This window comes from Phascolarctos cinereus, unplaced genomic scaffold (assembly GCF_003287225.1).
Source record: "Phascolarctos cinereus isolate Bilbo 61053 unplaced genomic scaffold, phaCin_HiC Scaffold_2;HRSCAF=192, whole genome shotgun sequence".
In the NCBI taxonomy this organism is placed as follows: Eukaryota; Metazoa; Chordata; class Mammalia; order Diprotodontia; family Phascolarctidae; genus Phascolarctos; species Phascolarctos cinereus.
The window spans coordinates 44,301,532-44,328,196 of NW_027555625.1; the positions used below are offsets into that span (position 1 = coordinate 44,301,532).

Here is a 26,665-nt window from a genome sequence, read left to right on the forward strand (position 1 = left end):
TATGCAAAAAAGCAACACGAACCACTCCTAGGCAAGATTTCCAAAGGGAATATGGCAGCAATTTGTTCACATGTCAAATTAGGCCCAACTGTCTTGATCACACTTCACCAAAGCAAAAACATATGTGGGGTGCCCTTTCTACAGGAGAGGTAGGGACCCCTCAAGCCCTATTTCTTTCTTCTTTTGTTCTCTCAGTTTAACTGTATTCTCAAAAATAAGTGTCACTCCATCACCGAAGGGAAGAACAGGCATTCGGGATCAGGCAATGAGAATTTTCAACCCCAAACTGTTTATATCCTTGTGAAAAGACTGCCCTAATATTCTGAAAGAGAGAGGGAGGTTAGGGGAGGGGAGGAGAGACAGCACCACTATGACAAGCACTCAACGATCCAGCATAACTGAAGGGAGAAGTTTTAAATATATGGACATTTCTACAAAGTTAGGAATCTCGACTTTGGAATGTGGCAAATTCCAAAAGGAATTTCCACTTTGAAAGGCAAGAGACAGAAGAGAGAATTACTTCTTTTAACTTTAAATTCTTTAGCACACAATTGTAACAGACACACAAGATTTCAACAAAATTTGATTTGGGTTTTTTTTTTAAGAACAACTTCAGAAGGAAGAACTTTTACATAACAACATACTTATAAACAAAAAATACATTTGATTCTTGATAGGAACAGAGAGACAAACTTTCACATTAGACTAAGCAACCTAGAGGCGGGAAAGTGTTTTTTCCTCTGTGCAACCTGGGATTCCATTAGGAAATGTGACAGATCCTTCGTCCTCTGTGCAAATTTCAGACAGCCACTGCACTGTGTGTTCAGGTACCGGAGGTTCTCATTTGTTACTGCCAATGATAAAACTGCACAGACAAGAGAAAAGCACATTTGAAAGGAACTCCTGGTCTTTTTGACTTCTTGGCATCCCCAACGCTCCTGGCTCTGCCAACTTTTTTACATTCCCTGGTGGGGAGGCCAAAAGTCTAGAAGGATGCAGGTGCACTAGCAACTTGGCTAAGTTTGGAGTCCTGTTAAAAAAGCCAGTCTTCAAACTGTGACAAAGACTGGAGCTTGTTTCTTTAAGGCACAGTTAGTCCAAAGCATGGTCACAGATGTTTGAGTATCATTTACAAATGTTTCAAGCCATGGAATTGTATTCATATTAATTCAACCAAGATCTATTTGGAGCTGTAAACTTTCAGGTTTTGCTTGACTGACTGAAAAGTGAATTTTCTCAACAGAAATATTTGCTAAGTAAGGGCCTCCCTTCCCAGGCCCACTTAGGCTGTATAAAAAAAACTAGTACGTGGAGTCACGGATGAGGAAGGGTGAAAGGGAAGAAAGCATTTAGGAGGACAGGCCAGCACCTTAATCACATCCACCTGGGATGTCACCTTAAATAAAGTTCAAAACAAATGACACCAATAGAAAGATGGAGAAAACTGCTCCAGATGTCATCACATCATCGCCGTTTTCATTTAGAGAAGAAATAGGGTATTTCTCTTAGAAACATTCTTCCATCTTCATTTACTAAGTGAAATTATTTTCTGAGGTCAGATTCCCACAGAAGCAAACCGGCATTTTCTCTCACACAGCCTAAGAATTTAGTTTGATCTTTTTATAGCAACTTTAGTTAACAACAAGTAGGAAAATTGTACATGCTCCATTAAAATGTTATTTAATTCTTTGTCTTACACAATTACCAGAATTTTACTGGCCAAGAAATAGCAGCTCAAAAATAAAAACCATCTTAAAAATCCTTAAGTATATCACATATTCATAATTTAAATGTCATAGCTTAAAGGCCACTGCCCATCAGCTCATTAAATAGCACAATCAAGTTTCCAAAGCCACTGCCAGGAAAGAGTCACTTTTCAATTCAATGAACAATTATAGTCAGCAGGCTGAGAAGATGGTCCTTTGGGTCTGGCTTTGGTCTCTTTTCTTTGTTCTGGTCCTGCTCGGCATCAGAAAGGACATCAACCCTGATAAGCCCTGGCCCTGTAAGCCAGTGCTCTTCTCCAAGAAAACGTCCAATGTGCTGGCTCCCCTGAGCTGAGAACACATGATGCACTGCTTTATGTCTGACTCAACTTCCTTTGAGTGGAGACCACTGCCAGCAGCAGACAGGCTGGGAAGGAATCCCAGAAAAAGCAGCCAGGTCAGAAAGGAGTTTGGTGAATGAGACTACCATTTCCGGGGAGGCGCAGAGATTCCAGTCCCAGCTAGGAGTGTGATCCCTGGGCTTTTGCCACACACTGTCCACAACCTGTGATTTCAAAATGTACTCTCAAGCAGGCAATGGCACCCACACCCAGTGGGACACACCTCCTGGGTGCGAAACCATTCCATCATGTGGCTTGTGTGCCCACCATGTCCACAGGTCAGGCAAAAGTTGGAGGAGCCTCTCACTGCCACGTGGCAGATGGCACATTGAAATGTGAATCCCTTGCAGATGGCACACTGGGTTCCACGAACCTCACTCCGGCAGTGACTGCAATACACACCAAACTCTACAAATGGTTTCAGATAAGAGAAGAAGTGAAGTAACAACATCAGTTTTTTTCACCAGATTTTTGCTCATTTGTTTGCTTGGCGGTTCAGACCTTTGATTTCACTGGTGTAGGGAACTTTCAGGGGGAAGTGCCCTCTACCAATGCAGGTCTGGAGCCCTGACAGCTGAAGTGATTTCCCTGGAGTGTTTCAGAAGCAGGATTTGAACCTTGATGTTCCTTGACTTCAAGGCCAGATAGAGAGGTACAGTCCACTATACTGGCTGCGTCTGGGATTAGTTCTAATGAAAAGGGAACTGATCATTGTAGAGGTGGGATATGTTTACCTGAGGACTCCATTAACACTTCACATAACAAAGCTGATCAGTATTTTGAATTATTTCCAGCTCTTTCTGTCAGGTAATCAAATAAGCAAGGCTCTTACAAATGTTGCTAGTTATAATCAGTATTTGAACCGATAAGAGACATCTCTGCTTGCTAGTACCTTCTAATAAAATTGAAGAGAAGCCTACTGCCTCCACGTTTTCATAAGCTCAGGGAAGAAACTTTAAAAATGTCAAAGTTCAGCTTATAAGCACTGAGCAATTTAAATTAGAGGAACATGTCAGATGATGAAGAGGATGAGACTGAAATTCACAGCACTCACCAATTCCCTTATGAGGGTCAGGAGGGCAGGACACAAACTTTAAGACTTCAGCTCGTTTCTCTCTCAGACCCCAACGATAAAGGATTTCTCCATAACATTTCTTAAAATCATCAAATTGCTGAGTATTGGCAGGGTCAAGGATCCTGGAGAAAATTCATACATTCTTCTGTTGGTTGCCGCCCCCCCCCCCTTTTTTAATAAGGACTAAAAGAGTAAGCATCATATAACCACAGTGGTCAAAGAGCCTTCTGAATATAAATCAATGTCTTCCCTGAGTTATAGGACAGGTACATGGAGAAAGAGCAGGCTCTGAGCTACCCCAGGTATTTGATAAGGTCCCACAAATGGTGATTTCTTTTTCTGTTCTCTAAGGAAAAACATGCCAAGTAGAATCTTTAATACCCCCATGTAACAAAGACTACTGTTTCTTTTTTTTTTTTAAAGGCCACTGGGGTTAAGTGACTTGCCCAGGGTCTCACAGCTAGTACGTGTCAAGTGTTTGACCTGAGGCCGGATTTGAACTCAGGTCCTCCTGACTTCAGGGCCAGTGCTCTATCTACCCTACCACCTAGCTGCACTAAGACTACTGTTTCTACCTCTCACCACCCAGCCCTCCACAGTAAGGTGCTGAACATTCCTCTCTGAGAGTGAGGACCCTGATTTTAGGAAATTTGGGGATTCCATAAAAGTGAAAATTTGATCACAGGCTCTAGCCATCTCCAGCAACAAGAGGATTATTTCTTTGACGCGATATTAAGGTGCTCGGGACTTAGTTATCAGATGGTGGAACGGCAACATATGTTTCTGACAACAGTGAGTACAATTGTTTTAAGGCCTTGGATACAGAGAAAAGTAGACATCTCAACGGAGAGAGGGACTACCTTTTATTCTTGTCATGCTGGTCTCGTTCCCGCTCACGAGGGTCACTGTAAGTCAAACTCCCAAAGCGCAATTCATCAGGTGAGGATTCTCCCCAGGGTGAAGACGCATGTTCTGTTTCCCTACCCACTTTAGAAAAGTCAAAAAGACAAAGGGCGAAAATGATCTAAAAACTGGCTCATTAACACAGTGGGTCTAATTCATGACCTGCAGTGTGGGAAAGTCAGAGACCTACCATTAAAGAACTATCCCATCCTGGGCTCAGTTTCCCCATTTATCATTAAGACAACCTTACAATTAAGAATATAGACACACCTACTCATTTACAGAAGAGGGGCGTTTACAGGTGAGTTAGTAGGCAGCAGTAGATGAAGGCAGGTAAGTGGAGGGCATGGTTTAGGATTGTTGGATTGAAGGCTAGAAGACCCCTATTACACATTTTTATGTGACTGATGCAGACAAAAGGAAACAAAGCAAGGGCCAACAGCTGCCAAGAAGTCTCTCTGTAGAGAAACTTCACTTAGAGAGACAAATACCTAAAGCCTATAGACTCACTGCAATATGGTTTTCATTATTTTAAAAAGACTTTTATGGTAGATGAATTCTAGGAGAAAATGAAATGTACAATGAACAGTATGATGAGGATTTCTTTTTTTTTTTAAGATTAATTTTTAGTTTTCAACATTCGCTTTTATGAGATTTTGACTTCTAAATTTTCTCCCCCTCCCCAACACAGCATGCAATCTGATATGGGCTATACGTGTACAATCATATTAAACATATTTCCACATTAATTATATTGTGAAAGAAGAATCAGAACAAAAGGGGAAAGCCATGAGAAAGAAAAAACAAAAACAATGAAAACAGTATGCTTCGATCTGCATTCAGACTCCATAGTTCTTTCTCTGGATATGGATTGCATTTTCCATATGATGAGTATTTCAACCAAATAAAGGTTGTGTATTAACAATTTTGCACGTGTCCTTTATGATGCTGGAAATACAGTCCTGGTTAGGTCATTTACACGCCTACCTATATTCCATCCACCAGTGTTGAGTCCTGGGTCTGACATACTTGAGCAAGAGCCAGAGGAAGTAAAGCTAGGCTGCCAGGAAGGAAGATAACAACAAAAATTATCGGGACAGTAAAGGCACACCCCAGTGGTCACGTCATTTAGTCAAAATGAGCACTAACCAAGAAGTCAATACACTTACATAGCGGCTGTGGGACACAAGATTAGAAGAGCGATTAGGAAAGAGTCCAAAGGGGTTCAGGATTCCCTGTGGCCTGGACTGTGCTTCAAACACACTGCAAAGCATGGCTAGTGTCTGGACATCCCGGAGCTGACAGTAATGGGCCAGCCTAGGGAAAGCAGAAGAGATAATGAACCAAGACAAGAACTGAAAAAAGGGTAACTACAGACAGTTTTGGCAAGAGATGATTTCAATCTCTTAATGACTCATGAATTTTCACATCAGCTGTAAGATATTCTGATTTTAAACTCAATGGCAAGAACTGAGGCTTTCCATAGGTCAAATGGTTTGCTTTTTGATCTAAATATGGAGTAGAATACAGTTCCATTCAGGGTTACAAATGACTGAGACACAGTTCTGATGGTTTCTATCTAGCTTTCCATGAATGCTTCAAAAATTCTAGTGTTTCATATTCAAATGTTAAGCCCAGTTATCTAGTGCAAATCTGGGATGTTTGCAACTTGTGATCAAATATTTATTTTGAGGCAGACAATTCTTCTTTCTGGTTTCCTATTATTTTCATCACAGGACCTACTCTAAAGCAATTGAGAAGTCAGCTGAAGGGGAACCAACCAGTCACTTGGGCTCAACAGCTTTAAAGAAGCCCTGGGGTTGACCTCGAAGTCTATCCTAATAGGAAAGAGCAAATACTGTGCTACCAAGATGCCCTTGCACTAAATTATTAAAGGAAAGACCATCAGGCCCTTGCTCTGAGAATAAGTAATGACAGCAATGATACCTTACAGGGTTTAGCATTTTACAATTACAAAGTTCTCACACATATGATCTCATTTAAGTTTTACAGATATCTCATAAGATAGGCAGAGTAGGTAGTAATCTTCCCATTTTATAAAAGATATAATCAAAAACTGGTATTACTCCAGAGTCTATTCTCAATTAGGTAAAGCAAGATGTAGCCTGCAGGAATGGACAGAATCTCCTCACAATGCTGAGGCGTCAGCTTGTCTTGTTGGGGACTCTGCCCAAGAAATATCATATGGCTAAGTCTTATTAAATTTCCATTTTATCAGATTAAAGTGTCACGAACTTAATACAGACTCAGTGCTCTGAAGCAATCTGACTCTGACCATCAAGAAGTAAACTGGAGAAAGGAGCTGCCAGCAGTGACTCCCAAAGCCATTTTCCACTGTACCAGCGGCCTAGTGGTTCTACACAATGGAACCTTCCACTTCAAGAGGTCTTCAGTCTGCATTATTAGGATGAGGCAGCTATGGGCCAAACAAAAATCTTCAAAGTGCACATGTGTATGAGGAGGAACTTCTTCCTAATAAAGAAACAGACCTTATTCTATGTGTTCTTCTTAACCAGTGTCACGGAAACTAGATTAATATGTTTTAATGAATAGATTCCCTCAACCCCATTATAACCCTATAACGTCTCACAGCCTTTAGCCTTTAAAAACCTACAGGGACTCCAATAGTTGTCGTCCAAATGGATGTCGGGCCCACGGTGTTTCCAAATCTGGATCAGATTTTGGGCCCAGGCAAAGATCAGTAGCTACAGTAGCCAGTGACCAAACCTGGAAAGATCAAAGAAACACATTTGAATACAACCAAGTGAGGATGAGACCAGAGGCAATGGAAAAAAAAAAACCCTCATCTACTTTCCAAGGATATACAAGTAGTTTAATTAACCCTCATTAACTAAGCTGAGGCTAGATAATTCAGTGCCCCTACAACAATGAGCAGTTGATTTAACCCCATTATGTGTTGTTTCATTTCATCTTGTACTGTTTAAGATATCTGTTCATGACTTGGATGAAAGCACAGATGGCATGCTTATCAAACTGGCAGATAACACAAAGCTAGGAAGGACAGCTGGCTAACCAACTAGGTGAAAGGCAGGCTTCAAAAAGTTCATGACAAGCTGGGACACTGGGCCAGTCTGAATAAGATAATCACATTTTGATTAAAAGGATTAACCTCGTGGTACTAGAGAGAGGAGAGATGGCCAGACCTCAGTGCCTCAACACTGTGTTGGGTGATGTTGTGTGATGGAAGCTAAGAAAGCCAATACTACCCATCTTAGGTTGCACTTAGAACATCCAGGCAGAACATTCAGGAATAAAGAGGGCAGAAGCCTGCTCTCCTTAGCCATGGAGGATGATGGTTAGCTTTGGGCTCTATATTTCAAGAAGAACACTAAGAAGTAGGAAAGCATCCACATGATAGCAGACAGGATGAAGGGCTGTCAGTTCATACCACATGAGGATCAGCTGAAAGACCTGGGGATGTTTAGTGTGGAGAAGAGAAGACTGGGGGCAGGGGTTCTTAACCTGGGGTCTGTGACCTTGTTCTTTTCTTTTTAAACATTTTGATAAACATATTTCAACAGAATGAGCCTCCTTTGTGGCATTCCATGTACTTCACAAACAGAATAACATTATTCTAAGAAAGGATCCACAGGCTTCACCAGACTGCCAAAGGGGTCCTGGACACTAAAAAATTCTAAGCTATTCCTAACTTAGGGAGAGAATGACAGATGTCTTTAAAATTTTAAATAAAGGGCTATCATGTAGAAGAGAGAGATCGATTTGTTTAGTTTGGCCCTAGCAAAAAGAACCAGGAGCAACGAGGGGAAGTTAGAGAAAGACGAGTTTTGGAACAATCAGAGCTGTCTTTGAGTGGCCTCAGGAGTTAGCTGGTTCCACCTCACTGAGGAAAACAAGGCTCATCAGCCATTCAGTGCGAATGCTGTAAGGCTATGGAAGTCTTTTCCAAAAGTCGTGTTCTGGGATTCTTTTCTACACTCCCCCTGCTGCCTCTTTTGGGTCCTTAGGTAATGTGGAAATGACATGTGGATTCCTCGTTTGAGATCTCCTTGGCAGTTCATATTTCATTTGGAAATTGAGGTTGTTTTTACTGCCTTTATCTCAAAGTACCAATCATGAAGAACTCTGCTGTATCACTTGTCATCACAACTTATTTTCTTACTTTGAAGGTGAGGTATTTGGATTTAAACTTCTTTTTTGCTCACATCAAACTGAGGGAATGCCTCCATGACTGTCAGCTTATAGTCTTCAGGCATGCCCTTGATAATCAATTAATAAAATTTTATTCCGTTCTTATTGTGTGTAAAGCACAGTAGTAGATATGGATAAGTACAAAACAAAGTTTCTTGCCCTCCCCTCAAGGAGGCTATTTTGTATACATATCATATTTATTTACATGTGGATATGTTGCATCTCCCTTGCAGAATGTAAATTCCTTGAGGACAGGGACTGTATCACTTTTACATTTGTAACCCCAGAACCTAGGACAGGGCCTGGCACAGAGCTGGCACTTAACTATTGATTAAGTGATGATCAAACACATAAAAACAAATGGTAAATAATGCCTTGATTTATGTAAAGTCAATTATAGATGTATGAACATTTATATATACACAAGAGTTAAAGAAATTGTTATTTGCTAAAATGAGAAAATGAGATGGGGGGGAGATTATCTAAAATTTGCATTCACCTATCATATCCCTGACACTCATTATTCCAGATAACTAACACCTGGTTGGAAAGAGGCAGTTATTTTAAGAGAAAACATGCATTTCTGTTGGTTCATTAATATCAGCAGTTCACTTATGGTAACTGCTTAATAGACTTTTGGCAGGAATTTAGTTGCTGATTTTGCTATGAATGATCTTGAACTACTAATAACCTCAGGGGAAACATGCCCTAAAGTCCTCCATTGGAAACAGTGACACAGTCTATTTCTGTAGATCCTTGCTGAGCAAAAGGCATCTGATATCTTTAATGTATGGCTTGAGGCACAAGTTAAAGGAAATAATGAAAAGATTTTTACAAGTATTTTCACCAACCTGTAATTTCACCAAACTTTATTAAGACAGATAGTAATAGACAGAGACAGATAGAGCAGTCTATCCTTCACAACCCACTATATACTAGAACATTACTGAAAACTAAAAGCTGTTAAGAGTCATTCTGCTTCTAAGAAAGACATTCATATCAAAAATAAGTCATGGGAGGGGAAATCAAATATGTGCTCATCTCAGAATGCTAAGAATCTCTGAGACTGGATCCTCTTAGAAACAAGTTAAACCCATAATTCCTATCACAAATCCCAAAGAGTTAAACAAATTTAGCAATGTTGGCTAGAGGACCGTTAGATGTGCTGAATGGGAGATACTGAGGATTTTTTATTTAAAAAAAATCAGGGTCTCAGCACTGTTTCTTGTATGGCGTATAGACAAGAAAAAAGTTAAAGTGAACAAGAGTCAAGGAGGAAGTAGCCAGTTTCTGCTACAGCCCAACCCTGATACTATGCAAAAGGGTTGTTGTGTAAAGGACAAGATTCAACAAGAGAACCTCAGCCAATGACATTCAAGTACAAGATGTTTAATACTGGCCTGGGTGTAAGCTATGAAAAAGAAACAACAAGAAACAGTGCTCCCCTTAAAATGTTCAACCTCCTCACATGAAGCAGGAAATGGGAGAAAACTGGGAAGGCACTCAAGTTCTGTGTGCTGGCACAGACCATTAAGGATTTTGACATTGTACATTTTAAATGTACACTGTACATTGTAAATATAAATTGTACATTTAAAATGTATAACGTACACTTTAAAATGGCATTCAAAAGTGAACAGCCTTTTCAACGAGAAAATCCAGGTCTGATGTGCTATCTCTGCAGAGGGAAAGTCAATACCTGGACAAGATCCTTGCGTCCCACAAGCAAGGCCGAGGCAGCATTCTTCTGACAGGTTTCCTGAATGTCGTTAACATTCAGTCTGAAAAGCAAAAAGTAGAATGATTCTTACCAGATGACCTTCCCAAATGAACCACTGCTGGTTTTAAATAGAGACAGACAGACAGAAACACTTGGAGGTGAAGGAGATTCTAAAAATAATTTAGTCATTATTCTGTTTTCACTAAGCCATCTTCTTTTCCTTGATATACTAAAGCAAAGATCATCTGGAGCTTTATCCAATGTTGGGGAACAGACAGGGAGCTAGACTGTAACCACTCATTACTCCGGGAAGTTAGGAGAAGCCACAGCTAGGTACAATATTCCAACCAATTTTTCTGTGGTTTGACCAGAGCTTTCAAGTGACATAAAAACCATGACAACAGACTTTAATGAGAACAGTTTGTATATAAAGCCCCAAAGAACGGGTTTTTGTCATTCAGAACAGAGGAATTGCAGAATAAAATAATATGTGTAGTGTAATCTTAGGGTGACTAGATAGCACAGTGGAGATAGAGTGCCTGGCCTGGAATCATTAAGATATGAATTCAAATCCAGCCTCAGACACATAGCAGCTGTATGACTTCGGGCAAGTCACTTAACCCTGCTTGCCTGTCCCTCATCTGTAAAATGAACTGGAGAAGGAAATGGCAGACCACTCTAGTTATCTTTGCCAGAAAACCCCCAACGGGGTCGTGAAGAGTTTGACACAAATGAAAACAACTAAACAATAATGCAATCTTTGATTTCCAAGTACACGAAGGACTTCTGGAATTTTCTACTTACATGTAGAGTTCTCCTAGTGACTTGTGCACAGGCAGCAGGCAGGCAATATCCTGGATTATAACTTTTCCAGCAGCTTTGATTGGGCGGTTCCCAGAGTCTGTACCCTCCCGTTTGCTTTTCCATCTCCGTGATTTCTAGGGGAAGAGATGAAAACGTGTTAATGAGAGGTCACAAAGAATGCCAACCTAGAACTGAACAGCTCAATGGGTTGGGGTCAATGCCTAGTCTACAAAGACTTTTCAATGCGGCATGCCCATAATAAGACAGCAACTTCTGGAAGTAAAATGATGACGAGGGCAATGAACTCTTGGTCCAAAAATCCCAGAAAGTTGTCAATGCCTAGTACAGGCCTGGGCACTTAATAGGTGTTTAATGACTGCATATTTATTTTTCATATGACTGAAGCTAGAACAAAACAGAGCTATATAAAGATAGCAAAAAGCCATCTGAAACAAAAGGACCTAAAAACTGTTTTAGTTATGTTAATCACTTTAATCAAAGTTCTGTGTTTGAACTGACATCCATTTTTTCTTCCTTCAGTCAATTCCAATAGGATCTGTTGAAACTTTTTATTAGGGCACAATAACATGGGTTTTGCAATCTGATCTATGCTGAGCAAAATCACCACTCTCACTAGTAGAGGAGAGAAATTAGGCAGCTCAAAATGAGATAGCCTGAATCTTTCCTATTATAATTATTTCTCATTATTTCCACAACTAGTCACCTAAGAATGCCAAAAATGTCTAGAAAGTAGAAAGATTGTGGTATTGGATATAAAATGCCTTGCATGCAATTTCAATGTGGCTATTTGTGTGAAATTCTCATTGCAGTGAGAATAATCGATATATACTTCCCATCTGGCTTTTTTCAGTAACATTAATCGTATCAATACTTTTATCATACTACAGCCCTTGGATTAAGCCAGGGTATGGTTATTCCCAGGACAGGAGCACTGGGCATGGAAGTAAACGTACATAACGTGGGGATGAATCCTGGTGTTAAAAGACTCTTCATGTTCTTATGAGAACTCAAAAAATAAAACCTTTATCTACAACTCAGTTCATCTCAACAAAATCTGACTTTCATTTCTTAAATCACAAGCCAAGCCTATGCCCTTTCTGAGAACTGCTCTCTCTCCCGCAAGATTCCAGTATGCCTCATTCCTAACGAAAGATAATCAGTTCTTCTCAAGGGATCCTTAAGTGCTACGTAAACAACAAAACTCTAAGAACCTAAAGTTAGGTCATGGCAGGTAAAGGAAGGAACACCTTGTTTTAAATACCTATGAGATAAAATGGAAGTGCATTATCATTTGGGGCCTGAACCCAATTTTTCTGAAGGAATATTTTCCACATTTAACCATAAATAAATTATACATCAATTTCAGAGGAAGATTAGTCCATAATGGCTAGAGAGCCCCTCACGAGGTTCTTTCAGCTTTTTCTTAAGCATATCTCTCTGTGCATGCTGATAAAATTAATATTTCAATGACCAAACAATGAAATGCATGCAAGTGGAGGAAGTGCCCAAATCCTAAGCAATTAGTATGTTAAAAGGTAACAGACTGTCAGAATAGGCTGGAGCCAGGCAATGTTGACAGCTAGAACATGCATTCACATTATGTAATAAATACCATTTGACAATAACAAACCTCTTAGCATTCATCTAACATCCCTCTGTGCAATGACCCCAGATAGTGCCTCGTTATTTGCTCGAGTGTTTTGTAAGTCAGTTACAAATGAACAGTCAAGCTAATTTTTACTATAATGGTATCCAAATTTCTAAAGACATAGCCCATGCTGGAGGTTATTCTCTTGTGGGCACTGCTGAACTGGTTCAGATGAGGAGTCAGCTTGCTACCATGACCATACTGACTGGACATTTCTAAGCTAAAACAGGATCCATCTAACAACATCCCTCTTTCAAAAGCTAAATATTGGTCAGTTTCATTTAGTCTTCTGACTTGGATGAGTTTCCTAATAGGCTGTTAAATCAATATTCCTGGAAGCCAAACCAGGTACTTATATGCTAATATGCTAACATAAATATGCTAATAAATATAAAAATATATTAAAAGAAAATGAAGCACTTAAACAGGTGAGCGATGCTAATAATGATACACTGAATAGAAATAAATGAATGTCCCACAAGGAAATTGTTTTTATTATTTTATAAGTAGCAAATGTTCTAGAAAACAATGATATTAACTAATGACATGGCAGATTTCTGGCTTCTTAGTTTTCATCAATAAAAGAGTCATACCTATTAAAACATGGACTATATGCAGAAAATGTCCCATTTGCAAATATGCCGGCCAATCTGCAAAATGACAGGTAATAATAATTACAGCACTAGGCTTGGAGTTACAAGTAGAAGTGTTAAGTCTGTGCTGAATTCCAATTCCACCTGGTAATGTTGGCCAAATTTAATGTTCCCTGACACCATCTGGCATCAGATTCCTCATTTGTTAAATGAAGATAATACAGATGTGTACTAATCACCCTTCCCCCACCCCCAGGTTGTAAAAGTCAAATGAAAATGTACATGGAAGCCCTGTGTACCACTCTGTAAACGTGAGCTAGTACCATTTCTTTAACAGAATTGCTTAAGGAGTCCATAGCCTACAGAGCATTGTACATTAAGAGGTTATATTTCAAACTGAGCTCTGCAGCTTCCACAGCTTGCAACTCAGAATGCTGTGATACCTCTTCATGGTCATCTATCTACTGAATTAGCAGAACCTGGGCCTACAGTTCCAGGGCTTCTTGGTTATTCTCTCGGGATCTCAGGTCTTCCAGGCATCACTTAATTCTTTACTGGAAACGTAGTGCATCATGGAGGCTTGGAAGACTGCTTTCAGAGTCCAAATCACAGGGGTAGCTGCCTCCAATAATCAATCTATAGAAACCACTATAAGATTCATTCTTATAATTCGACAATAGGATAACTACATAAAGTTCAGAGATTTGCCTAGATGACTCCACAGGACAAAATATTTATGTATGATATCTCGCTACAAAAAGAGAGGCCAGTTTTTACATGTAATTGGGGAAAAAGAAAACACTAAGTAAAATAAAAAAAGAAGAGAGACCAAGCTTTTAAACAAGGCTGTACAATGGCCAAATAATGTGAAAAGCCAGACAGGCAAGAGCTGTGCTCTGCTGGGGACCTCTGACCGCTGATGGCCGGCTTGCATCTTTTGGCCTTTACTGAATAGTTCAAGTCCCTGCCAGGTGACTGAGCAATTTTCAATGTGCCTTCTACAGTGCTCTTTGGAAGGTAAGAAATTAAGCATCCCATTTTTGCTTTCCTGATTGGATTTTCTCCCTTAACATTTTCTCCCATCACTTTGCAACTTACTTCCCCACTCCTAGCCATCAGAACAAAGCATGGGTTCCTTACTAGACTCCCAGGCCTACAAAGCAACGGCTATCAGCATTGCATGGGGGGTAGAAGGTCACTGAAGTCACATATCTTGCATTGCTCCAGTCTCATTCTGACAAGCCTAAATGGAGAATGTTTCTAATATTTGATAAAGGACCCAGAATCTCTCTTATGATTTTTGGAACAACACATCAGTGGTGGGAAGTGCTCCTACCACAGGGATTCAGAATTACGGGGAAGACAGATATGGGGAGACAAAGACAAACTGAAAGACATGTGCCAATTACCATGATAACCAACTGAGACCCAATCAGCCATTCTATGCGTGTGGAATCAAAGAGTTCACATAATTATGGGGAAGAGAGAAATGGAGTAGGTATTGGGAGAGGGAGGATTGGTGAAAAAAACCACTGAATAATGACCAAAAGCCAGCTCACAACAATTGTACCACCAGATTGAAGCATGTCATTGTCACCTAAGGTAACAGTGATGCCACTAAATGGGTTAAATGTAAAAACATATAGCCCAAGAATAAGCCGCCAACTGCTTCGTAGTAATCCCAATTAACCCTGCACAATCAGCAAATGGGCCACAACCCAGACTCTTTTCTAGGCTCCCTCAGAACTGAGGAAATTTGGCAGCCAGGTTGGCTCAGTCAGGGTCTTTCGGTGATGGTGGCTGCAGCAGGGATTCTCGCTGACAGCAGCTAGCAGTGGGGAGATTCACTCTACCAGGGCTGCTGGTGTCAACTTTCTATGTGAAAATGAATATTCATTGTTCTTCCATTTTTCTGTACACAGACATACAAACACACACAGACACAATCTATACACATACACTGAGGTGTGTGTGGATTGGCCTTAGAGCCAGCAAGAGCTAGACTCAAATCTCACCTAGGAGGAGGAGGCATACTGGCTGTGTGACTTCAAGTCCCTCAACCTCTCAGTGCCCCAGGCAAGTCTCTAAGATGGAAGGTATAGAACAGATGCTGGTGCACATCGGTAGAGGGCGTTTCCTCATCAGAAACTCCCTACACCAATGAAATCACAGGCTCAGACCATCACACACACACACACACACACACACACACACACACACACACTCTCACTCTCTCTCTCTCTCTCTCTCTCTCTCTCTCTCTCTCTCTCTCTCTCCTCATCTAACCTCGGCACAACTTTCATCAATTTCAAGGAGTGGGAGAGAAGGCCAGAAAAAGGTAGATGGTCAACGGGAATGAATTTGTTTTAAGAGAATGTCTATAAATAAAGATGTTATAAATGATGAATGATAAGAATTCCTCCCCTGAAAACTCCCTAAGGAATCGACTGTGATATACCCAGTGCCAGGCAGGGGTGCACATATGACCCTCCTTTTCTGAAAGGAGCAAAGCTGCTGCGAGAGGGACAGAGTGGCCGACACCTCTCACACCTTCCTCTGGCTTCTTCCACCCCAAAAGTGGTTTATTTTGAATCTCTCAGAAATAGCATGCATTCAAAGTGACATCATAGTTAGCTAAAATGTTCCAATAGGGGTCATTTCCTAGACACCCAGAATTGGGACCCATGTTCAAAAGTCCATTCAAGGTGTCTGCCAGCATCCCCACTGCCACCATTTGTGCCCCCAATCCCCATCCCCCACCCCCCAAAGTGAAAACAAGTTCATTATCACTGGTTCAGCCTGTTGTTTGGGTTTCTCCAAGCCAGACAGGCGGCATTTTATTCTTGGGCCCTCAGATAGGAGACAGGGTTAGTTAAGGAGAGTATTAGCACAGCGCACAGTACCGGGAAGTCGTTAATTGCTTGTATGGACCAACGTCGCCGGGCAGAGCGAGGAGACATCTGTGCATGAAAACGTTACACCCAAGAGGAGGGAAGAAAAACACCAAGAAAATTAAAAAGGAAAAATATAGAGTAAAATGAAACTTCTCCATAAATCTGATGGATCAGAAAGTACTGTGTGATTTACTACAAAATGACAACTGTATCTGTTGAAAAATAAAAAACTAAGCATTCACAGTACTTTGTTCTTTCACCACCCCATTCCCCCCCAATTCCAAACATAATGTCAGTTATAACCATAATCAGTCAAGACTGCATTTAAAGTTTTGGGAGGCTAGGAGACCATCCACAGAGCCCCGAGAGACCAGGATTCTGATCAAATGTTTGTGCAGCTTGAAAAGACTAAAGAACTCACAGCTACACCTCTAAGTAGAAAGTGGGAGGCTGAGAGAAAAGTCTTCATTACTAAAATGGAGAAGCTCATTCACAGAACTGACATATCTGAGGGTCATAAGCTATACACCTAGGGGATAGACAACAGGGGAATGCCTTGGATAAGCAGAGTCAAAATATTGGCAAGAACCAAAGAGGAGTGGAGAAAACAAAGAGTAGCAGAGGGTAGCAGTACTCTGCTGGACACCCAGGCTAACAAAATGGCTCACTGACTACGAAACGGTGTAAAATAACTGTGGATGGGAAACAGAGACAGTGTTGCTGCATGAGAGCTCCCGATGTTGAGGAGATGGAAGTCAGTGACTTCGAGAAATCATGAAAGCTTGAGGCCTCACTTATACCTATATGTATGTTGTTTTTCAGTCATTTCAATCATATCTAACTCTCTGTGACCCCATTTGGGATTTTCTCGACAAAGATGCTGGAGTGGTTTGCCATTGGAGGAAACTGAGGCAATCGTGTTAAGAAACCTGCCCAGGGTCACACAGCTAGTAAGTATCTGAGGCCAGATTTGAACTCAGGAAGATGAGTCTTCCTGGCTCCAGCCCTGGTGCTCTACCCACTGTGCCATCTAGCTGGTTCCCTTCTGGCAACAGCTCAGCAAGAGCCCCCCCCCGACCTTGGCCAAGCAATCTAATGACTTGAGAGTCCCCTCTGTTTTCTAACTCTCTGCTAACACTTTCCCAGGCTTTGAATTCGGTCTCGATCCAAAGTGGAGACTGTTGTGTTGTACAGAACAGCACTCCAGCTGATCCTTGGGTGAGCTTACACACAAGCACATCCAACCCACACCCATCAAGGGCAGTGAGCAGCCAGCCCAAAATGGCTTACAAGCTTGCTTCTGACCTTGATCCCCAAAGACTGGGTCTCTTCCCTTCGCAAACCTTCATTCTGCAATGGTACTATTCTTTATTCTGATTCATTCAAAGGGGAAAAAGGGAGACTCTACAAGAAAGTAACAATGCACAGAGAAAGCACGGGCTATAAAAATCAGATGGGGGATTGTTGAACTAGACCTCAAAAAGACTCACAAAAAGGTCAGACAAATGGGAGGTAGGATCAGGAAATCTCTTCTGCAGAAGAGTGCAGCAATGATCCCCAAGAGATGGCACCAGTGGCCTGAGCCCTTGTTGCTATTCAATTTCTTACACTTTTAGTTTTTTATTTTTCCATGGAAAAGATTAGGCTGTTAAAAAACAACAACAACAACAACAACTTTAAGCCCAGCCCTGGTTAAGAGCAATCAGGAAGATGCCCCATCTCTGCTCACCCACTTCCCAGAGAAGCTGTGCTCTCCCCAGCATGGCTGAAAGTCCAGAGATTCCTAACAGCTTCAGGCCTTCAACATAATCACAGAGAGTCAGTGAGCATCCTCAGAAACCCAGAAGCCCTGGCACAAGTTCAAGTGATTTTGTACCAAGAAATCCATTTAAATGGTAAGTTGGTTTGGCTTTCCTCGAAAACACAAGAACCGTTGGAGCCTAACTTAAAAACAGACCTGCTATCTCATTAGCATTTCTAAGTTTTCATAGCTAAATAGCCTTTAAAACCCTATAATTGTTTTTTATCACCAAGATGTTTGTGTCCCACTTGAATCTTACCACATTCTTAGCCCTAAAAGTCAGGCTGGGAAAAAAAATGCCTAAGTGAAATCTGGACCACAAACGCTTTTGCTCAGATTTGACTTGAGACCCACTCCTAATTTGGTCTCTATCTTGTCATAATAATCATTTCCTGATACATCAGAGAAATCTCCTTCACACAAGAATGAAACGAAACAGGCAAAACTGCCTAACAGAGCAATCAAGATTAATGGCACAGATGCCTCCACTCTGGCCATTCCCCATTCCCTAGCAGAAAGGAAAGACACAAATACCGAGTCTTAGAAACATGAAGGTCTGGAGAATCACCTTAGAATCACCAACAGAACAGGTTAGCACGAGGAAAAACCTGAAGCTAACCCACTCTATGTAAAGTAGTAAGATGGTCCACAAAATGAATGGAAATGAGTAAGGTTAGATGTGGAGTGAAGGAAGTGGGCTATCCCAAAACACAACAAAAAATAAACACAGGCCATTAAAATAATGAGAGAAGAGCCAAATCACAGATCTGTGTGAAAAGTGGTGGCCTTGAGTCAGATTATAAAATGCTGTTGTTGTCACTCAAGTTCCTCAAGGAACAAAAACCTAGGGAAAGTTGACAAAAGCCCAAGTCCACTGGTTCTGAAACTTACCCGTTCCTTATAGTAGAAGGAGCTGATTGAGACCTGCTCCTTCTCACTCCGAGTGGGGCTCCCACTGTACAAGCGTAGGTTACCAGGAGCTTCTGTGCGGATTTTCATTGGTGTGATCAAACCACTATGATAGGCAGACAAGGCTGACAGGGACCTGTAAATGAAGATATAGCATTGTTGGAACAAGGGAGAGGAAGAGAGAGAGAGAGAGAAACATACAACTCTACGTAGTATTCAACAAAAGAATTTGTGTGTTGCTTCAGTGACCTGTGACACGTGGACATATTTTCAGGGGTATCTGGTATCATTCCCAAGCTGCTGAAATGCAAAAGTTCTCCTAACTTATGACATGATCTGATTTAACCATTGCTTTTATTGAGCTTTTCCTTCTACGTGTCTGACAGTGAACTAGCACAAGAAAGGTCAGTTTGTCAGTAGAAACAATGGTGGCTGACTCCTTCCTGAAGAGGAGAGAGAAACTGAGTTCATCAAAGAGATCCCTTCATTTCACTGCCCCAAAGGCAGCAGCGCGTTCCTGACAGCTCCTATGAACAGCACAGCCCTCTCGTGCAGCTTTCCAAACACACCTAGGAGTAGGCTCTGTCGGAGAAACTGCCCGATGCATTGTCATAGGTCTTGTGAAATACACCAGGTAACCTGAGGAAAGGAGATAATACCAAACAAATCAGATGATATCACTGAAGCGGATCATGGAAAACCATAAGTAAAGCACTGCTCCCACACACCCTCACCACGCCAGAAAAACAAAAGCTGGAGTTCTGGTGAATCTTCTATTGCTATTTCCAGAGGGACCACAATTCAGGACTGGGAACTGGTCAGTTTAAACACTGACAGACAACTGGGAAAGTTTCTGAGTTCTCATAGAATAGAAAATGAATAATTCTAGGGTAGTAAGAGTGGAACCAAAAATTTCACCAGTTCAAAACAGAGAGAGAAACATGAGAAGGATCATGGTAGAAAACAAATAGGTTTGAAATGCTTCCTGAACCCCTGCTTCAAGGCCACCTGTCCAACATGTGAGTCAAAACTGTCATGTGGTCATTTCTTGTGTTCCTCTGGCTCTTAGGCTTTTGTGTGCTTTAGGCCTTCTGCTGCCCAACTGTGCTAAGGCCTCTGTAGACAGTCTAAAATACTTCTACAAGCTTGCAGTTGCTGGTTCTTAAAATGCATCCTAAGATCTGCCACTCTGGACAACCACCTCTCCCAGAGCATGGGGCTCTAAGCCTGGCATTTTATGGGTATCTTACAAATCTTACAAATAACCAAATATCTTTCTTGAATTACTTTTGCCAAACAGAATTATAACACAGTGTGCCCACTAGAGAAAAGAGAGTAAGTTAAACACAAGAAAAAGCACAGCTATCATACGCTGGCCATTGCTCTGTACCTCTAAAATTCATTCCAATTAATAAGTTAGAAGTCAACAAGATTTTTAAATGGCAATTCACAGAATGAGCACATCACTTGCATGCTCAAAGTCTTTAAAGTTCCTAATGAATAACTTTCTGGTGCTTTCTCTAAAGACTCTTGGAATCAGAGTCAGTTACAAAATTCAGAATCAAACGCCAATCTGTGGAGGAGTCAGGTGCTACAGCCAAGCAGATGCACACTTGATGACGGTTCCTAATCTGAGACTTTAGGCACGCCAGGCCACAAAGGAACAGACCTGCTCCACAGAACCTGGCTCCTGAGGTCCGAGGAAAGGGGATGTTGGCATCTTGGTAGGATCCATAGGCACTGGTCACCCGGGCAAAGGTAGGTAAGGGTGGAGTAACAGTGTTTGGGAGAGCATAGGGATTGCTGGACGTGCTGTCTTCTTGGTTCTGAAATACAGATGTTTGTGTTAATATATTTGGTAAAACTCCTTTAAAGACTGTGAATGAAGGTGCCCTGCTGTGTAAATGGGCATCAGCTCATCAGTAAAGTGCTGGTCCAAGGTGCTCTTCTTACCACAAAGGATTCGAGGCAGGAGACAAGCTGGCGCAAGCAGGGCTCCAAACAACTCTGGTTACGTTTCACCTTCTGCAGGGAGGTGTCTTTTAGAATCTGAAAAAGCACCGAGAGGCCAGCAGTAAGCTCGTGTCCACACGTCAGGGGACAGGAAATCCTCCAGCTGGGCTCTTTCTGAACAAAGGAGTCCCTGGCCATGGGCCATCCAGGCTTGGTTAAAGACCTCAGTGATGCGGAGCTGGCTACTTCCTGACACAGTCCACGCTACCTTTGGTTAGTTCTGGTTGCCAGAGCCTCCATAAGCCTCTTGGCTACTTCCCCAGGGTACTACTCTCAGCTCTGCTCTCTTGGGGCCAAGCAGACCAAATCTTGAGGCAGCTGGTGGTGCAGTGGATAGAGCCTCAGGAAGGCCTGAGTTCAAATCCAGCCTCAAACACTGACTAGCTGGGTGACAATGGGCATGTCAATAAACCTCCGCTGGCCTCAGTTTCTTCAGCTGTAAAATGTTGATAATAACAGCACCTACCACCCAAGTTGCTGTGAGGGTCAAATGAGATCATATTTTTAAAGCACTTAGCACAGTGCCCCGACACATAGTAAGTGTTACTGTATAACAAATATAAATTTTAGCTATTATCATTGTTTTAACACTACTTCTACCTGATACGGAAGTCTTTCGTACGTGTTAGCACAGTGATCATGGCCCCACTAAGTCATCTCTTCTTCAGGCTCTACACCCCAAGTTTCTTCAGCCCATTCTCATACGCTGCTATCTCAACACCTTTCACCATCCTGGCTGCCCTCTTCGAGAACTTCACCAGCCTATCAATGCCCTTTCTAAAGCTCGGGGTCCAGAACTGTCTGACTGGACAAGCAGAGCACAGCAGGCCTATCACTGCTCAGGTCCAGAAGACCAGGCCTCTCTGAACGTAGCCTAAGAGTGCAGGAGCTCTCTGCCATACTGCTAACTTACTAATCCTAAAACTCCTAGAGCAATTACTATGTGCTTAGCCATACCTCCTCTCTTACACCTAGGAAGTTGATTTTTGAACAAATATGACTTTACATTTATCTCAATTAAATGTCATCTTATGAAATACAGCCCAACATTAGAGCCTGCAAGAGTTACTTCTGTATGCTATTATTCAATGTGTTAGCTCTGCATTTCCTAGCTTTTTAAAAAGAAAACCAGCCTATTTTCCCTTCTCCGGTGCTGCGGCACCTCTCCCCTTCTTCATGATCTGCGACAGATCACTGAGAGGCTCTGCAATCACCTCTGCCCCTTTTTCCAGGATCCTGTGACGCCAATGACCTGGGTCTATTGCTGGAACTCTTCAGAGGCATCCTGACGCTCTCTTACTACTCACCTCTGCTTTCACCTCCTCACTAACCAGTTTTGTTCTCTCTTCTCTACTCCAAACCTCACTCTCCCTGGCAAACAGAAACAATCAAAAAGGAACGGTTCTGTGATGTCTGCACTTTCAGGCATCATTTCACCCATGACCTTATCTGATTTCTCACTTCTCCCCAATACAGCCTAACTCCCAGCTCCCCACTTCCATTTTTCTTCTCCTCCCACCCCAGCCTCACAGTTCATTCTGAGCGGACCTGCTTCTGACACAATTCCTACAGAACTATGCTGTGCTTCAGGATCCTTTACCAGCCCTTGCTTTCATCTTCTAGACATGGCTTTTTTACCTGTGGCCAAGCCACCCAGGCCCTGACCTCATTCAGGAGGGGAAGATTGGGGAATGGCCCCAAAAGGTCATTTTCTCTTTGTTTTGTATTGGCCCTACCCAGAACTATTATTCGGAAAATCTCCAAATTTAGTTCATATCCACAGACATGAGTAAAAGGGGGTCCGCAGCTCCCACACAAGCTTTTATTTTGCCCCATGGAAAATGCAAGACTCAGAGCAGTCCATTAAAAAATGCAGAAAATAAAGGATACATGATAGTCCACAAACAATCAACACACTTCTCTACTCTCTCTGGTGATTCCTACTTTTCCACTCAGGTCCTAAAATCCTCCATACTTAGCACTAATTCAGGCTGAACTTGGGAGTGGTCAGGAGGGTAATTCCCCCAATGTTCCAGCAAATCCTTCATTTCACTGGTACTTGTGTGGTTCCTTACTCCCCCTCCTACCTCACACCCCCAAACTATAGCTTCACCCTGTGGTTTAGACTTCCCGTGGAAAGGAAACACACTAGAGTTCCTAAGAAATGAAAGTTTGACAGTCCAGGAAGTGAGCTGGCTTTCTACAAGGTACAGGGCCCTGGTTCCTCCGCATTACAATTTTAGTTCCTAGATTTAGTCTCCTCTTAGCCCTGGGCTGTGTGAAGCTTTTTTCTTTGCAAGAAGCACACTGATCAAGACCTTCTATCCAAACTCTTGAAGGCCACCCTAATGCTGGTGCCATCTAAGGAGTCCCCCTTCTCTGACGAAAAGGTAAGATGCTGGGATTACGATGTCCAGGAAATCCCTGCCTTCTGTGTCCACAACATTTAGCACAGGCTCAGGCAAATATTTTGTAGGCACTTAATAAATGTTTGTAGACTTGACTGGGATTCATGAATGGTATTGCCCAGGAACTCCCCTTCTTGGACAAACAATTATTTACTTCTGCTGTGAGACTCTTGGAAGGACTGGGTGGAAAGGGAAGGAGAACTGGAACTGTAAGGTGTACTCAAGAGTTTCATTCAATTAACACAAGAGGTAAAAAACAGAAAACTTCCACTTCTCAACCTTCAGATTTTAGGTGGCTTCATTTCTTAACCTATACACTGGGGCAAAAGAACCCAAGCACCTAGTCTATCAAAAGATACCCACCTTTAGAAGTTTTGCTTTCATGGTGGATGTAATAGTTGTAGGGTTAATAAACTGGAAAGAAGGTGCAGCATTATTAGGGTACTGGGCCGGGAACTTCACCAGCATTTTGACTCGATGGTTACTGCAGTGAACAGATACTGTGCAACTTCTATCGACAGCATCCATCTGTAAGAGGCAAAACAACTGCTTTTGAATCAGATCTCAAAGGGTCTTTAAAATTTACAGAAACAGGGGTAGCTAGCTAGTGCACTGGATAGAGTACTGGCGTTGGAGTCAGGAGGACCTGAGTTCAAATCTGGTCTCAGACACATTATCCTCACTAGCTGCGTGACCTTGGGCAAGTCACTTAACCCTGACTGCCTCAACAAAAAGCACAAAAAAATTTTTTTTATAGAAACAGAAGTTAAACCTAGACCTCCAGTGTCAGACTGAAATGTAGGATCTCCCTGAAGTCAAAGAGAGCTTGATGATTTAGCCAACACCCCCAAAGTAGATTTATTTTACATTTATAATAGCACCTTTGTCTGGTAAGATCAAGGTGTTTTAATGTCATTGAAAATTTATTTCACCCAAATTCCATGAAACAGAACATGATATACTATACTTATTTTCAAGTGAGGAATATAAGGCATTAAAAGGTTAAGTGCTTTGCCTCTAGACAATAAAGGTCATTTGGGAAGAGAAGTCAGGTCCCTTTATTTTCAGCCAAAGCCTTAAGTGTCTGTACTACTTCTCAGCAGGAGAAAAAGAAGAAAGGAAGTACGCATGCATAACTGAATGATTAAGGAAGGATTCCTCCAGCTCCAATACTCCTGCTAGATAGGACAGAGAGGTCAATGAACTCCTAATGATTCTTCATCTGTATCCTTCAATTCTCAGGATATCCTGTGTTAATGCTCCCTCCTCGTGGGAGGGAAATCCTGATTCTTTGAGTCTAAGAGTTCATTAATATCACCTGCCAAAAAAGCAAGATGGGAGGAAGGGGGAAGGGAAGAGAATACATTCTTCAAATAGTCAGGGATCACACCTCTGATAAACCCTGGTCAATGAGACTTTACCTAGGCTATCGAGTGGGACAGTGGGAGGAGGAGTCCAAACACCTAAGAGCTCTTCCACACTAACTAGCCAAGAGGATCTGACAATTCAGCTCACTTTTCCGGGCCTCAGCTTTCCCATACATAAAATGGAAAGGTCTGACTCTCTGCCAAATAATCTCTGAGGGTCTCTTTCAGTTCTAAAAATGCAAAGGTGCCAAGGTATCATTCTAGCTTTCAGCTCAAGAGCTGAATAAGGAGTGACCCTCCTTTACTTAGCTTAATCCCGGCTAAACTGTGGGTACTCTAGGGAACAAAGAAGAAAACCATTGGTGCTTCAGAGTACCATATCATCTGGGAATCCACACCTGGAATATACCCTCCTGCGGCTGCCCAAGTTCTTAAATTGCTACTACCTCGACATTAACATTCCGGATCTGCACGTTGATCAGGGAGAATTCTTGTTGTAGCGTCTGGGGTAACCCCAACTGTTCCGATTTCTTCCCCATCAGGAGGTTGTTAGGTGAGTCTTCCTTTGAAGCTGGCAGGAGAGAGAAAAGGCTACTTTTGGAAATGTGCCAGAGACATCAGCTCTGAAGCAACTGTAGTTTCTCAGCACCTGACTAAAGGGAAGAGCAGAAGTCCATAAACTCAGCTAAGACTTGAGACAATTAAAACTCTCCAATCTTGTGGAAGAGGCCTGTTCTGAGATCAACAAGAACTAAGCATGATTAGTCCAGGTCACCATTCATGGTGTGCCCCCAAGAAAAAACTCTGAAAAAAGCACCACGCTAGTCCTCAGGCACTCATCCTTCAGGGCTCTTTCCTCACTGGTGACAGTGATGTCTCTGTCTTATAAAGGGGCACAATGGACACTGTACTGCATGGAAGCTGCCCCCATTTCAAAGGAGAGCAGATATAGGGGACTGGAGAGGAAACTGCCCCTAGTCCACATGGACACTCCTTACAGACTCTTAACCTTTTTTATGTGCTAGGCACCTTAAAAATACTAAGCTCGGGAAGCCTAGGTCAAGGGATGAGGCAACATGAAGAAAAGTGACGTGTCCCTGAGTAGCACTAGGAATTATCCAGAGTCTGACAGTAACTGCTACTGAAGAAAATTGAAATCCTTTTAATTGTTATTATTGCCTCCACATATAGCATAAATACAGTAAGATGAATAAACACTTTCAGGTTATAACAAGCTACAAACACTGAATGGCAACCACAAGCCAGCTTGAGTTTCAAAAAGTAACTGAAGAATTTACAAATTAAAAATAGAAAGTCATGTTAATAGGTCAAATTTCTCATTCTAGAACCCTACATGAAAGAAAGAAACAATCTCCTCCCTAACAGCAGCTTGTGAAATAAGAGAGTTATCCCAGATCTAAATCCAACAATTTTGTATTTTTAAAGTCCTCTCAGAAAGGGATGCCCCCAACATCCAAAATTCTTAATTAAGGGAAAGAGTCCTCTTCAATTCCCTGGCTTCCAAACTTCTACCAAAGCTGCTTCTAGGAGCAGCTAGGTGGCGAAGTGGATAGAGCATCGGCCCTAAAGTCAGGAGTACCTGAGTTCAAATCCGGTCTCAGACCAAACACTTGACACGTACTAGCTGTGTGACCCTGGGCAAGTCACTTAACCCCAACTGCCTAAAACCCCCCCCCAAAACCAACCAACCAGACAAACAAAAAGCTGCTTCTGCATCTACCAGGCGAGTCTTAATCACGTATCTCCAAGGTGCTACCTAGCTCTGTCATTGGGTCAATTACAAACCCTGGGAAAGTCATGTCACGTAAAGAACACGACAGCCAGATTACCTTCCTCCTCCCCGTGGCCTGAGCTAGGCTGGGGATCTGAATCTTGGGTGTGGAGGGTCTTCTCTGGTTCTGGTAGAAGAGAAATACTCTCAATGAACTCGTCAACACCATCCAGGATATCATTTGCACAGAGCTGAAACACAAGGAGGCATGCATACTTCCTTAACAAGAGTCTATGTGTATCAATCAGGTCTATTATAATCTACACAGCAGAAAGGGGAAAACAATCTGTCTTTGGTGAAGAGTATATGGGACCAGGTGGTCATGATACACAGATGTTATCAGTTATGGACTGATATCATGATTAATTGTACCCAACTCCAACTCTCCCTGTTAAAGACACTGGGCAAGAAAGATGGCT

The 26,665-nt window shown here is 42.0% G+C and overlaps 1 protein-coding gene across 6 annotated transcripts in view; it reads right to left on the bottom strand.

Annotated features, from left to right (window-relative positions):
- The window catches only part of WDR59 (WD repeat domain 59), a 122,626-nt gene that overhangs the window by 54,099 nt on the left and 41,862 nt on the right, over positions 1-26,665 (bottom strand). For 3 of the 6 annotated variants that reach the window (XM_020963612.2, XM_078149357.1, XM_020963614.2), the window contains 16 exons: positions 26,305-26,437; positions 24,901-25,025; positions 23,451-23,615; positions 20,620-20,715; positions 20,336-20,492; positions 19,236-19,305; positions 18,649-18,802; positions 15,966-16,022; positions 10,801-10,934; positions 9,976-10,057; positions 6,721-6,833; positions 5,255-5,402; positions 5,073-5,145; positions 4,043-4,169; positions 3,162-3,304; positions 582-2,515 (listed from right to left, as the gene is read on the bottom strand). In XM_020963612.2, the coding sequence (XP_020819271.1) occupies positions 2,280-2,515; positions 3,162-3,304; positions 4,043-4,169; positions 5,073-5,145; positions 5,255-5,402; positions 6,721-6,833; positions 9,976-10,057; positions 10,801-10,934; positions 15,966-16,022; positions 18,649-18,802; positions 19,236-19,305; positions 20,336-20,492; positions 20,620-20,715; positions 23,451-23,615; positions 24,901-25,025; positions 26,305-26,437 (2,013 nt within the window). In that variant the 3' untranslated portion in view covers positions 582-2,279. Of the gene's footprint in view, positions 1-581; positions 2,516-3,161; positions 3,305-4,042; positions 4,170-5,072; positions 5,146-5,254; positions 5,403-6,446; positions 6,579-6,720; positions 6,834-9,975; positions 10,058-10,800; positions 10,935-15,965; positions 16,023-18,648; positions 18,803-19,235; positions 19,306-20,335; positions 20,493-20,619; positions 20,716-23,450; positions 23,616-24,900; positions 25,026-26,304; positions 26,438-26,665 lie in introns of those variants that run through there. The other 3 variants (XM_020963613.2, XM_020963616.2, XR_002320158.2) reach the window with 3 other exon arrangements.